Raw genomic sequence first — 14,863 nt, forward strand, 5'->3', positions numbered from 1 at the left:
TTATCATCTGATAAAGTACTGTCGGCGCCTTTGATCTTTCACCAAATCATCTTAGAATGTTTATTCATAGATGCACATCTGTAATCTTATGAAGCTTGTGGTCATTCAGTATAAATATAGGCATGCCCATCTTCATAAGTATTTGGCAGGGTTCAACTGCAAGTTTATACAATATAATAATTCAGTATCGTGTCACTTTTTGAATTCTATAATAAATGAACTTTAATTTGGATATTCATTCGTATCAAGGTGCAGATTATATTTAAATGTACAGCAAACCATAATGATTTATGTACTAGTTGTGTGCGCAAAATATATATGGAAATATATACTATCTCTACTCAATGGTTGGATTTCAATCGCTTTGTTTTAATTATCGAAAAACACTAAAACGTGTTTTCGATCTCCGAGGACAAATAAAGTCGCTAAAGTGTCTATCTACCGCTTTTTGTCTTATGCGTATATTTTACACATCGTTACCAGTGTGTATGTTTACAATACACAAACTGTTACATGAAAGCCTGACTTGATACAACCAAAACCCAGCATATCGACTGGTCAACGATATAGCCAATAATCAATCTCTATCCAAGCTGCTGAGTGACCAAACGTGCTCTTCAGAAATTTAGCCCACGCCCCATCACCTGCCCCTTCCTCTGTGACAGGTATCTCATGATAACGATTGGTCAGAGATCATGTTATTTTGCAGTATTATAATTCAGTTAAGTCTGCAATCTTATTTACCACACAACAGTTTCGGTTTTCTTCCACCACACGTTCCATTTATTACATCCGGTCATCTCGTCTTACAAAACACACACTCATGAGCGAAACGAAATATTCCGTATCTGACAATACCGACACGACATCCCTCCCCCTATCAGAGAAATGCAGTAATTACTGTAACCTTATAGCTTAAACAAATATTAACATAAACTGACATTTCTGCAGAATCATGAAGTCTGGACAACTTGAGCCAAATAACTAAGCATACCCTCAATACACTACTTTATGAACTCCAGCTCTTGTGTCTCAGTCATTATCAAAATAGTCAGAACTGAAATTAAATGTTGCAAACTACTGAACCAAATCAAAATAACATGAATACTTATGTCCATGAAACTGAACTCTCAGTCTATGCTGAAACAGTAAAACTATCAACTTAACGATGGTTAAGCAATCAGATCCCCAATCAGTCAAGCATAACAAAGTCATCAAACTTCTTTGGAACAGACTTCTGTCTGTCAGACCTCCTAAGACACTGATCAATATCCACAGTCTCTGAATGGCTAGCTTTATTGTCATCAACTCGTGCACCGGTTGGTTCTGTCAGATTGTTCAGCTGTGACTGATATGGCTTCACATGCGAAGTATTACGCCTATACTGAGCACCATCCTCACTTTGCACAGTCACCATGCTTCCTGCCTTAGAAATAACTTCAACTGGTGTTGGGAAATAAGGTATGTCTACCTGACTCATGTGTTCCCTTTTAAGCAACACCTTGTCTCCAGGAACAATCTTGGACTCTGCGGCATGGCGTTTTTTCATTGGCGTACAATTTCGATGAACCTTTCTTTTCGGCGTCTCTGTCACGAACCTCATAGTCAATGGATTCAGGAATCAAAACAGGTAACTTAGTTCTCATCTTCCTTCCAAACAACAGTTCAGCTGGGCTTTTCCCAGTTACTGTGTGGAGTGTTGCACGGTACTGAGTGACATATACCTGCAGTGCCTCTTTCCAGTTCTGCTTTGTGGCATGAGCAATCTTCAATCTCTTCACTAGAGACTGATTTTGTCTCTCCACCTCACCATTAGCTTGAGGCCAACGAGGAGTTACTCGATGGTGTTCAATACCACTGTCCGTCAGATAGTCTCCCATCACCTCAGATACGAACTGAGGACCATTGTCTGAGTAGATTGACACAGGCAATCCATGTCGTGAGAACATACCTTTGAGAACATCTACAGTTTTCTGTGCTGTGGTTGATTTCATCACCTTGTATTCATAGTATCTACTATAATAGTCAATCACCACAAGAATCGATTCACCAGATGGTAATGGACCAAGGAAATCCATTGCAAGGTTTTCCCAAGGTTTTGATGGCAGTTCTGTTGTCTGAATAGGTTCTGGAGGACTCGGCTTGCTGACCAGCTGACAACCGTGACATGTTTTGCAGAGCCTTTCTGCATCCTTATCCATATTTGGCCACCACACCTTGGATCTCAAGTTCTGCTTTGTACCAACAACACCAAGGTGCCCTTCATGTGCAAGTGACAAAACTCTGGGTCGCAAACACATGGGAATCACTATTCGATTACCTCTCAACACCAACTTCCCTATTCTGCACAATTCAGAACTCACAATCACATATTGCTTCAATTCACAATGATTCCAATCACTAGAATCAATACACTGGCGCACCATTTCCAACTCATCATCCGTTGCAGAAGCTCCCTCGACTTCTCGAGTTGTTACAGCCTGAGGAGTTGCATTCACTGCTACAAATCTGACATATTCTTCAGCACTACTTGACACAGCTTGAGGTTTCACAAACTGTTCTCTTGACAACCTGGACAACGGATCAGCTATATTGCTCCTTCCTGGTGCATACACAACCTTGAAGTCGTATTGTTGGAGGCGCAAAACCCAGCGTTCTATTCGAGCACAGGGTTTGGACTTTGGTGAATATATTGCTTCTAGGGGTTTGTGGTCTGTGACCAACTCAAATGATATCCCATATATGTACGGGTGAAACTTCTCGCACGCCCAAACTAAGGCAAGAGCCTCTTTTTCAGTTTGCGAGTACCTGCGTTCCACATCACTGAGCGAACGACTTGCATATGAGATGATCCGCCATGATGTATCCATCTGTTGCTGAGCAAGGACTGACCCAAGTCCAACAGGACTGGCGTCCGCGATAACTCTTGTTTTTGCAGCTAGACTATAGTAGCCTAGGGTTTTACCACTTGCAAGGGCAGCTTTGAGTGACTGAAATGATTCAACTTGATCCTTTCCAAACACAAACGGCTGGTTTTTCCTTGTTAGTTGTCTCAACGGCTCTGCTAATGTGGAGTAATCAGGGATGAAACGAGAGCAGAAGTTTACTAGTCCCAAGAAACTTCGGACCTCACTCGCATTTTCTGGCTGTCTTGCACTCACAACAGCTTCAACTTTGTCTTTGGTGATATCAATCCCCTGATCTGTCAAATGATGCCCCATAAACGTTATGCTTGACTTCTTGAACTCACACTTATCAACGTTTAAGGTTAAATTTGCTGATGAAAGTCTCTGAACGACTTGCTCAAGTCGTTTATCATGCTCATCTGTGGAAGGACCATGGACAACAATGTCATCTGATATATTGGCAACCCCTGGGATTCCTTGAAGGGTTTTCTGGATTTCATGCTGATATATCTCAGGTGCAGCATTTATCCCAAACAGCAGCCGCTTATACCTATACAGTCCACAATGAGTCACAAAAGTTGTAATGTTACGCGACTCAGGATGTAACTCCAGTTGATGGAAACCCCACTTCAGGTCTAACTTTGAGAAGACTCTACTTTCACTCATGTCCTGTAACACTTCATCTACTGTAGGTATAGGGTGCCTTTCTCTCAAGATAGCTTCATTGGCACGTCTCATATCCAAGCATAGCCTTATATCACCTGAGGCCTTTGGTACAATGACAACAGGATTCACCCATGGGGTCGGTTCTTCCACCGCCTCAATAATATCCTTCGCAATAAGTTCCTGAACTTTGGACTCAAGTTTTCCGTGCAGTCCAAATGGAACACGTCGCATTGGCTGGGCAATAGGCTTAACTTCTGGATCAATTTTCAGCTTGATCTGCTTATTTTTTCATTTTCCAAAGTCCAAGAAATACTTCAGGGTACTTGTTGAGGCACTCAGGAATCACTGATGAAGAATGCACTGAATTGATATTAAGTCCAATCTTCAGCACACCAATCTTCATAGCGGTTTCTTTGCTGAGGAGCGGTTCTGCCCTACCATCAATCACAGTGAACATGGCATCTGTCCTGTAATCCCCAGCTACTACTTCTGCTGTGAAAGTGCCTAGAGTTTTCAATGGTGTCCTACTTGCATATGGAAACAACTTTTTTACCACCCTTCTGTGACACACACCTGATGTTCTTAGACTTCAAATAGTTCCACAAGTTAGCATCAATAATGTTACTATCACTGCCAGAGTCAACAGTAATGTCAATATCAACACCACCCACAGACACTGGAATGACTTCACTGCTATAACCATTGCCTCTGTTCACGCTGTGCACATTGCTTCTCATAAGGAAAGCATAACCTTGGCCTTCATTATCTTCATCATCACTGTTATCTCTGCCTGTTTTCTCAGTTTCTAAATGCTTCACATCACCACGGCCATGTGATTTCCTGTTAGTTTTCTTGCCTCTGTAACCACTTCTATCTCTCTTTTCTTTTGATCTAGATGACTTTCTAGATAAGTCTGAATAGCATTTAGAAGCAAAATGGTCAAACCCTTTACACCTTTGACATTGTTGACCTCTTGCGGGACATGTAGAATCTCTGCCGTAGTGACCAACTTGTCCACAGCGGAAGCAGGAGTTGTCAACTTTCCCTGTCTGATTACTATTCCTGTTGAATGTTTTCTGTTCTCGTATTCTTTGGACCCTATCTGACTGTCCCCCCTTTTAAGTTCATATCTTTCATCTGTTCCTCGACAGCTTCAAATGTTGCAGCCATTTTCAACATTGATTTCAATGAAAGTTCATCTCCTTTTTCCAGAAACTTGCGTCTCAAATGGTCCGACTTACAATTTTCAACCACCTGATCACGAATCTGGTTTTCAACATCAGTATATTCACAGCCTTCAGATGCCTCACGTAACCTTGTTACATACTGTGACACAGTTTCATCACTCTGCTTCATTTTCCTGAAAATATGGCGTTGGTACGTTACATTAGGTTTGACAGTTAGATGGTCATTCAAAGCCTTTTTTTGCCTTGAAATATTCTTGAGACGACCCCCGATCTTGCAACGTCTTAAAAACACCTCTAAGTCCAGCTCCGGCTATATACAACAGTAGTGCACGCCTTTGTGCCTGATTATCTGCTTTTCCTTCCTCAACAAATAATGCTTTGCTGTCAGCGTATGCCTCAAACTCCTCTATCCAAGCTTTCCAACGGATACTCACTGCGCTCGCATCACCAGAGAGGTCGAATGACGGCATCGCGCGAACATCGCTAAATTCTGCCATTTTGTCACTGAACAAAGTTGCAATTTACCCTTTTACGGCTTCCTTGTGAGTTTATGATCCTCGTCGCCAATGTTATTTTGCAGTATTATAATTCAGTTAAGTCTGCAATCTTATTTACCACACAACAGTTTCGGTTTTCTTCCACCACACGTTCCATTTATTACATCCGGTCATCTCGTCTTACAAAACACACACTCATGAGCATGACAATACCGACACGACAATGCACTGAAACGTGAAATGTTTATTACGAGTACATTTAAGTCTTTTTGAGTGTAGATTGGAGTTGTAAGAGATGTTATTCTGACAATACCGATTATTTCTGGCAATGTATTCCATTGTTTTGCAGGACAATGTCAGACAATTTGATGTCAAGAATGAATGTTGATGGGCAAAACGGCAAGTTTTCTTTTAAGAATACAAGGTTGTATTCAATCATCTCTGGTAAGTTAATTACCAAGTGCAGCATTTTCATCATGACCATAGCAAATAATATATGACAGTAAAGCATCGTCTAATTCATCCTACCGGTAATTCATAGTCTAATTAAATAATCAACTTGCAATTGAGGATTTTCTTTGAAAATGTTTAAGAAAACTTCCATTCCTTCGGTTGAAAATATACATTGTTTACACTTTTCGTCATATTTTGTATTGATGCTGTTCATATGTTCACATGCCAAGTTACAGCAGTGAAATGAACCTTTCAAATGATTGATTAAACAAATACTTGAATCATTTAAGACAATATATCTTCCATATAACTTATTCATGTATTTAAATATAAAATTTCAGAATGTGTCCTATCTCAAGGGAATGAGATGGGAATGCATCCGAAGTAAATTTCAAGAAAGAGTTAGGAACGTTTCTGAAGTATCCACCTGACCGCCAGGCAGTGAGTGGCAGAAAGAAGAGGAGCTGAAAACTGTGTTTTTGGAGTTGTAATTGTGTTGAAAAATCTGAACTGTGGTATTGAAATTGGTGGCGTAAATGTCACTTTGATGCTATATGCAGATGATATTGTGTTATTAGCACAACAGAGATCACCTACAGACTATGTCATGTGTGATGTTTTACATTATGCATTAAACCACGTTTTCTGTGTGCGTGTGTGTTCATAAAGATTTCATGAAAAGTGACTTGTTTTATGTGCTGTCTTCAGGTATAGTTCCTGGTCATCTTGGATCCCTTTCATGGTGAAAGTAATTGCATTGTGTTTATTCAGGTGTCTGTCTAAGAGCTGAAATTCAGACAAAATGTCTTCTCGGGACAATTTTCACCTTTTCAAGGTAACAATACAACAGTAAATAGTTTTTCTTAATTTGGAATACTCTTTTCTTCTTACTGGAATTATACGTCCAACTGACATAAAACTTAAATGAACATTATATTGAATGTGGAATTTTAACCAAGTATTTTATCAGGTAAATATTTTTACTGCAATTTTCTGTTTGAAGTTGTTTATTGAGGTAGCTCCAAGATATTTTAGCTATGGAGTTTAAACTTCTTTTAGTTTAAAGATGAAATTCTCTACAGGAAAGCGTAATACCTCCGAGACCACCCACGGAACAACCCTTCATCAACGTTGAACTGTCAGACTTCAACACTATGATTCCACGTCGGATATCTACGTCAAAAACTTTCATATACAACTATTTTCAATCTGTCTTTCAGTGGCACATCACATTGATACAACTATTTTTATGGATTAAACTACTTTATAACGTTTGAGTTAGTTACATAATGAGTTAGGACTATGAATTCATGCTAAATTAATATGACGTTGAAAGTTGAATTGTCAATACACTGTACAACTGCTAGTTACATAATGATGGTTATGCTAAATAATAGAGTTGATAGCAGGCTTTCCAAAAGAATAGTAGACTCGTTTTTCTTGTATCTAAAGTTCATCTTGTAAAAAGTTCATCAAAAGTTCATCAAAGTTAATCAAAGGTCCCACGCACTTGGCAGGTATACACCTTGATCACGATTAATTGCTGGTTTATGTCTCCTTATCTCGACAGCTTCCTGTAGTTTTCTCCGACGCCAGTCATTGTTATTTCTCGAAATCACCCTAATATCATTCCACATGATTACATGACTTGGGTTATTTGCCTTGTGCTCCGATATAGCTGACTTATCATTTTGTTTGCATACTGATGATGCAATGGAAGCCCCAACCCTAGAGGATGTGTATACCAAATACCATGCAGCTGTGGCGATCAATATATTGGCGAGACTCTCAGGCCCATTAACACCCGGGTTGCTGAACACAAGTCATCAGTATGCAAACAAAATGATAAGTCAGCTATATCGGAGCACAAGGCAAATAACCCAAGTCATGTAATCATGTGGAATGATATTAGGGTGATTTCGAGAAATAACAATGACTGGCGTCGGAGAAAACTACAGGAAGCTGTCGAGATAAGGAGACATAAACCAGCAATTAATCGTGATCAAGGTGTATACCTGCCAAGTGCGTGGGACCTCTTGATTAACTTTTGATGAACTTTTGATGAACTTTAGATACAAGAAAAAACGAGTCTACTATTCTTTTTGGAAAGCCTGCTATCAAGTAACCTTTGTGTAATTAGCAGTTGTTGTGTATTGACAATTCAACTTTCAACTCTATTATTTAGCATGAATTTCATCATTATGTAACTAACTCACTTATACAGTACTCTCCCTAGTGTACTGTGATGTCACTTGCATTGTGACGTCATAACTCAGTAATGACGTCATAGTGACGACGTCATAGTCCTAACTGACAGTTCACCTGATGAAGGGACCTGGAATGGTCTCGAAACGTTGTGAGAGAAATTTAAAAAGAAGTTTAATCCATAAAAAATATCTTGGATATTTTCAATCTATTTTCAACGTTGAGGATCAACCGATTCTCAACGTTGATAATCGGTCAAACTTCAACGTTGATTCCACGTCTGATATCTACGTCAAAAAAACTTTCATATACAATCTATTTTCAATCTATTTTCAACGTTGAGGATCAACCTATTCTCAACGTTGAAACAACGTTGATGTGCCTGCTGGGATTGTTCGTAACTGATAAACTATTTTATCAGTTAATCATAATCATGGCTGGTACTTTGGTGGTCTTAATCCCTTACATGCTGTACGCATTTGGCATAATGTAATTCTACCAGATGCTTTGTATGGTTGTAATGTCTGGTGTGAGTTATCTCCCAAAGAATATGATATGCTGGAATTAGTACAAAAATAGTTCTGCAAAAAGGTTCAAGGTCTATATAAACGATCCAGTTCAGTTATTGCCAGAAGCTGTTTGGGACTCATTTCTATGCAGCCATACATAGAGCAGCAAACCCTCATATTCCTCAGGAGATTAATACGTGCTGATATCCGTTTTGTTTTTAAGAAAATGTTTTGTTATAGATTTACACAGTTCATTGGCGATGACGCTCCTTCATTATGTCTAAAGTGTAAGACCTCACTCATCTTTCATACGTTGGCTTTGGTTAGAAAATATAGAATATATGACTTAAATATGTACCTGGAAACTCGTGTATTTCCAAGTAAACAACTATGGGCACATCAGGTTAAAACAGAACTTTCTACAAGAGCAGCTTTAGCACGGTATAACCTTACTTATGAAAACTGTCCGAGCAGGTTGTGGTGTCTTGCCTTAGAAAAACATCTATGCTTCTTTGATATTGCAGTACTATTACACATCGGTACTTACGTTATTCAATCTCATGAATGTCTTTGTGGTACGTTTGCCTATGACATCGTTAAACATGTATTTCTTTATTGTAATGAAACGCAGTATGAAAGAGACAGACTAATTGAAGATTTAATCGACATTCTTGATGTAGAAACGTTTAGTAACCTTTGGAATAATGATGACGATATATTACTCTGTTTTCTACTTGGGGGTCGCCCTACTCAGTGCACGAAGGACCTCGACTATGAAACATGGGCAATGTGCATAAGCCTAATATGCAGAACTATTAAGTTGTGGAAACGATATTTCTATGAATGTGTATAATTTCTGACATGTGTAAATACCATACACATAATACCATATGTGTATATCCATATAATACCATATTGATTTACTAGTAGTAATGTACCTGTAAACCCTGTATTTATATTCATATGCTATGGAGGAAATAAAGTACATCTCTCATGCTCCATACTTTCCGACGAGTGGCATATTGTTCGTAACTGATAAGCTATTTGATCAGTTTTCCTCAACACCTGTATAATTTGCGAGATAAAGTAACAACGCGCATACACAAGTAGGCTAAGTTACAGAATCTGCCCAGCTCTACCCTGTATGAATACCCTTCCGGCTCATGCCTTTCAGATCGTGTGCTGGAACATCTTTTATCCCGCCAAGTGAAAGTCGGCGAGTGAGTGAGCTAAAATTTAAAGTCACATCGGCAACATTTCATCCATATCGTGACTGATGTAGTTATAGTTTCATAATAATTAAAGGTTAATCATAAAAATCTGTCAACGAAGGAGCCAAGCGAAACACCTAATCACACTTGACTGTCGTGTTGAAATAATACATGAAAACCTGTTTAGGACATTCCCTATCAAAATGAATAATTTTACACAGTGTTCACTCAGTGGGATCACGTTGCACACACACCCAATATGTAAAATCAAGACAATACGTAAAAACTAACGCAATATGTAAAAGCTTAAAGATCACATATACCCTAGGGGGTACAAATACATAAATCACTAACTGGCATCGTTATAAATGAAACCCCGTCATTAAAACTACTCATTTCGACCTTTAATTGACTTATATCGACCTTTTTGACAACAGTGCACAATTCTCAACCGCGAACGAAATTTCAACCAATCAGAGCGGCGCGTCTCTGTGACGTCATATGGGGGAATAGCTTTGAGGGCCGATGCAGAATTCATCTACATTTTAGGGGGTACATTATCTTGTTTACAGGTTTGTATAAACCTGAAATCGTGACAATTGTTGTGGAAAATGAAAGCTATATGTTCTCACAATCTACTGTCATTTAATTTTGTCTCCTGCTTTGCCTAGTTTCCGAGTTACAACTTGTTTTCATAGACGATTCTGTCAAAATCGATTGGTGTCGTTAGGCCCTATTTGTATAATGACTGATCCAAATTGATCCCATTTCTGTGTTTTTTACCTCGATATTTAATCATGTCATGTAAAAATCTGTTTGTATTCTCAAAACAGTGTCGGCCCATACGTTTTCACATGCAATACAGCAATTAATACTCCCTTGTTGTAACCCGTGTTAGGTGGTATAAACCTACACATGTTACTTGTCATCATTCACTTGATGGTCAGTTAATGAATTTATAACAGGTATAATTAGTGGTAACACACTTAGATTACCCGACAAAGGTTCCCATTTCGCATTTCTTGTGTCTGGAGTAAATATTCAACATTATAAACATCGATCAAAGGATTAACCGATAACACGCTGATTGATTAATTACTTTTATCTTACACAGCGGAATTGTCAAAAGGTAGTGTTTATGTATGTAGATTTACTAATCTATACTGAATACACTCTGTTGTGTCGGTGTCTGCGTAAAAACAACGTCCTTCTTTCAAAGGATTAACCGGCAATACATTGATTGATTGCCCATTATTGGCTAACTAAATTACTGTTTTTAAAGAAAGGCGGACATTATGCAATTAGTTGCCAGGTGTGCTATCGTGGGTGACCAATGAGACTATACACCAATACCTGAAAAGATTTTTCGTATATTAAACTGTTAAAAGACACATCATTTGGAACAGTTTTGTGGATATTGATGGATACATTCCTCAAACAAGGTAATGGCCTGATATTGTTCCAATAACTTTAATCTGTTTTAATTTTAATATTTGCATTTTGTTTTTATTCATTTGTCGTAGCATTCAACAGAATCATTGTTTTCGCCGTGAAGAGTAATGAGACAGACAACATACACTAGGGTGTGTGTGCGAATTATGATTCACATTGGCAAACTATAAAATGTCTAGATATTACAGTCCTGTCATAAATTCACTATAAGTATCAGCAGATCGTCTGCTTTTTAGTTAGTTTCAAAATGCATACAAGTATGATAATAAACTAATTAGGATTATAAGACCAAATATAAAGACGCACATTGACTAGTATCTACATACTGGTGAGAGGACATTAACCATGGGAATGTAGCAAGAAATTTATCGCGCAGTATTGTGACTTCGACCCCCACCTCGCTTCCGTGGAGGAAATCGTTATGTTATAAGTTGTGTCATGCAAAATCCGTTTGGTTATGATTCCAATACATAATTAACTTCGAGTAGAAAGTAGTTTTGATTTTCTAACTTGATGAAAACAAACTATAATCTCATTAATTCTAACAGACTTTACGATTTTCAAAAATGGCGGCGCCCTGTCGGTAACATCCGCCAGTCTGAGGATAAATGCTATTTAGGTTTGTTTTCACCGAGTTACAAAATTAATACTACTTTCTACTGGTAGTAAAATATTTATTTTATTGATGGCCAATATAACATAACAATTTCTCTCCTGGCAGCGAGGTGGGTGTCAATATAATACTGCTTACAATATTATTGTTACTTTGACCACAACCTCACTTCCGAGGAAGAAATCGTTATGTTACAAGTTGTGTCATGGAAAATCTTTATGGTCATCAATCATATACATATTCTACTACAACTAGTAAGTAGTTTTGATTCTTTAACTTCCGTGAAGCGATCTGAACACAAGTTAGATATCGTTTCAGGCTTCCACAACGCTCGCTTCGCACTCACAAACATAACCCATTTAGCACGAACTGCGGGTCCTGTGGAAATCTGTGCATGGTGACACCATCGCCCGACCCCTAGGAGCAATTGACGACAAAGCAACGATTCGGCATGTCGTCGTTCATGTCGAGAAATCATCAAAATGATGAGCGTGCAACACACTTTCTATTCAACTAACTGAAAATCGTTCCTCATATGACGTCACTGCAGTGCTCTGGCGACAGAGTTACGTAACCTGTCTGTGGTTTCGTTGGCGGGCGAGAGGGAAGCAGGCGACTTTTTGGCCACTTTTAATCGCTCGGTACAAGTTTTTAAAGAATAAATTTGGTGTTCCGCATAAGACTAACCACAAATCTTTCATAAGTAATGGTTACAAGAGTAACAAAAAACAAAGTTTATTGGTTCTTTAACGCAAAACGTAAAACATTTACGCAAAATGTAAAAAATGTCTTTAACGCAATATGTAAACATATAACGCAAATTGTAAAACCATTTTTTAACGCAATTTGTAACAGAATATGTAAAATACAGCTTTTTTTCTTGTTTATGAGTCTTGGCGACTTAAATTCATTTTTTCAGAAATTTTACTTTATTGCTTTTCAAAATGACTAAGATATTACAATATTTCTGTCAAAATTAACTTCATTTCTAATGTAATTGAAATCTGATCTATACGGTCATTACACATCAAAGTAAATCCGATAATTATATAATATACATGTATAGAGATACTTGATATCATCATCTATATTCGAAATTATCCACGGAAATCATTTTATTCATCATAGTATTTTTACATACATGGTCATATGTGTTGTATTCGTTATGTCCTATTCAAGGAGGTTTTACCTCTTGAGACACCAGTTTTTCTTGAGAGACCAGTTTGTTCAGATTTGCCCTATTAAGTGGTGAATAAATAGCAAATTATTTTTCCTCTTTGGAATGAATGTATTAGTAAATTTACTTGGTAGACAGACTAATAGTGGGTTTTCTCAATCCACCTCAAAATACGCAAATGAAATGCAACAAATCCGGATAAAATGTTTGAGCCACCCCACAGGAATTACGAGAAACTTTGCAATTTGTTTCAGAAACACTTTGAGAGAAAATATCATATTTATTATGATGTATTTACTATTTACATATATTATATTACTCCAAAATGTGAAAATTAATGTGAAAGTATAGATGTGTCGCAGTGTATGAAATAAGCCACAAATCCAGCCAGACATCAGGGCTGGTAACATCAAAATGTTACCAGCCCAAAATGGATTTAACCAGACCAAATATGGTGAATTCACATGGAACATCTAAAAAAAATTACCAGACCATCGGGCTGGCTAGCTGTACATTTAGACCGTTCGTCAGATATCTATACCGGCGGTCGGGCGGGCTTTATTTCATACAGTGTGTGTCGTTAATCCATCTTGCAGTTTTAGGTATAATGGACATGCAAGATGCATCGCAGGGTTTCGGGTATTTCCATTTTAATCATATCTGATTTCCTTCAATCAAGTCACAGCTAATATTGCTGCCAATGAAATCGAGCAATACCAGATACATTTGGGATTAGTTCCCGACGTTGAGCTCTCAAATTTAGTGAAATATCGTTATTGTATTTGATGCAAATTAAGTAATATGGAGCATTGATGTAAATGGGTAGCTGTGTCCAAAGGGTTCTTTGTACGACGCCCTTTACCTGACAGGTAGATGTGTTACCTGTCAGTTATCCCACACCTGGGATGGCGTTCCTTTACCGGAACCACGGTATACCCTCGTACTTCGGTCCTGACGATAAGGGATGTGCGAGAGGTACCGTGTGAGTACCCGAGGGGCTTTGGACCTTTACCGTAGTTCCTCCATCAGCCACAAGACGATGATCTTCGTTCCACAGTTTTATTAGCACTGCGTTGCTGGCCCAACCCACTCTATTTGTTACATAATTAGGAGACTTTAGCCGCAAAGCTTCAGTCTCAGTCGAAATGCTGGTGCCTTGAGTTTGTTTCTTAGTACGAAAGTTAGTGACAATCAGATGAGTGCTGATGCGCCCTAGACCCCAGGCTTGGGGATCCTAGGAGCACTCCAGACACTCCGCTTGAGGTCTCGAGTCGCGCACCACTTCCTTTTTTGTGAGCTTTTGCTTCAGCTTAAAACTGGGTTCCTACGTCACAGGCATCAATACTCTTGTTTATCTATTGGACGGTAACCTTTCCATCTCGCTGCAGACTAGTCTCCCCCTTCTATGTCTTTACCCCCAATACCTTATTTGTAAGACTGCGAGGTGAATTTCAGGAATCCCAGAATCTCTCTCTCCTAACCATTTATGACTCGTAGAATACCAAGAACTGGCACTAAGGTCCCCGGACATGTTGCTCTTTCTTGCTAGCCCAGCACTTTTACCCTTACCTGAGCAATGAGTCACCATCTTGCCCCATCAAGCTCTAACGACCTACTTTCATGTTTATTACCTCCGCTACTGAGTTCCTACCTTCCTACCTTCCTACAAACAGTAGTAATCACTTCATATATTAAATATCATATCTGCAAAATCACAAAAAACTACGCCTAAGAAATTATAAACGTAATTCCTCATTTAATCACATAGATGAATTGACGTAGCATCAAGCATTATTGCAAATGGAACCACTTATTCTACTACTTATCTAAATGGAGATATTTCAGTGTAATTAACGTCTTGAAATGCTGCAAAATTGCTGAAAGGGTGTTTAACCTTATTAACTCTCTCTCTCTCTCTCTCTCTCTCTCTCTCTCTCTCTCTCTCTCTCTCTCTCTCTCTCTCTCTCTCTCTCTCTCTCTCTCTCTC

At 38.6% G+C, this 14,863-nt stretch overlaps 1 protein-coding gene across 1 annotated transcript; it reads right to left on the reverse strand.

Annotated features, from left to right (window-relative positions):
• Window positions 1-1,490: 1,490 nt before the first annotated feature.
• On the reverse strand, window positions 1,491-3,803 carry LOC124277071 (uncharacterized protein K02A2.6-like). The gene has a single exon (XM_046712720.1). It carries the CDS (start codon window positions 3,801-3,803, stop codon window positions 1,491-1,493), a length of 2,313 nt encoding a protein of 770 aa, XP_046568676.1.
• Between the last annotated feature and the right edge of the window lie 11,060 nt (window positions 3,804-14,863).

Source organism: Haliotis rubra, unplaced genomic scaffold (assembly GCF_003918875.1).
Source record: "Haliotis rubra isolate DU_JTF1 unplaced genomic scaffold, ASM391887v1 Scf2179, whole genome shotgun sequence".
NCBI classification, from domain to species: Eukaryota; Metazoa; Mollusca; class Gastropoda; order Lepetellida; family Haliotidae; genus Haliotis; species Haliotis rubra.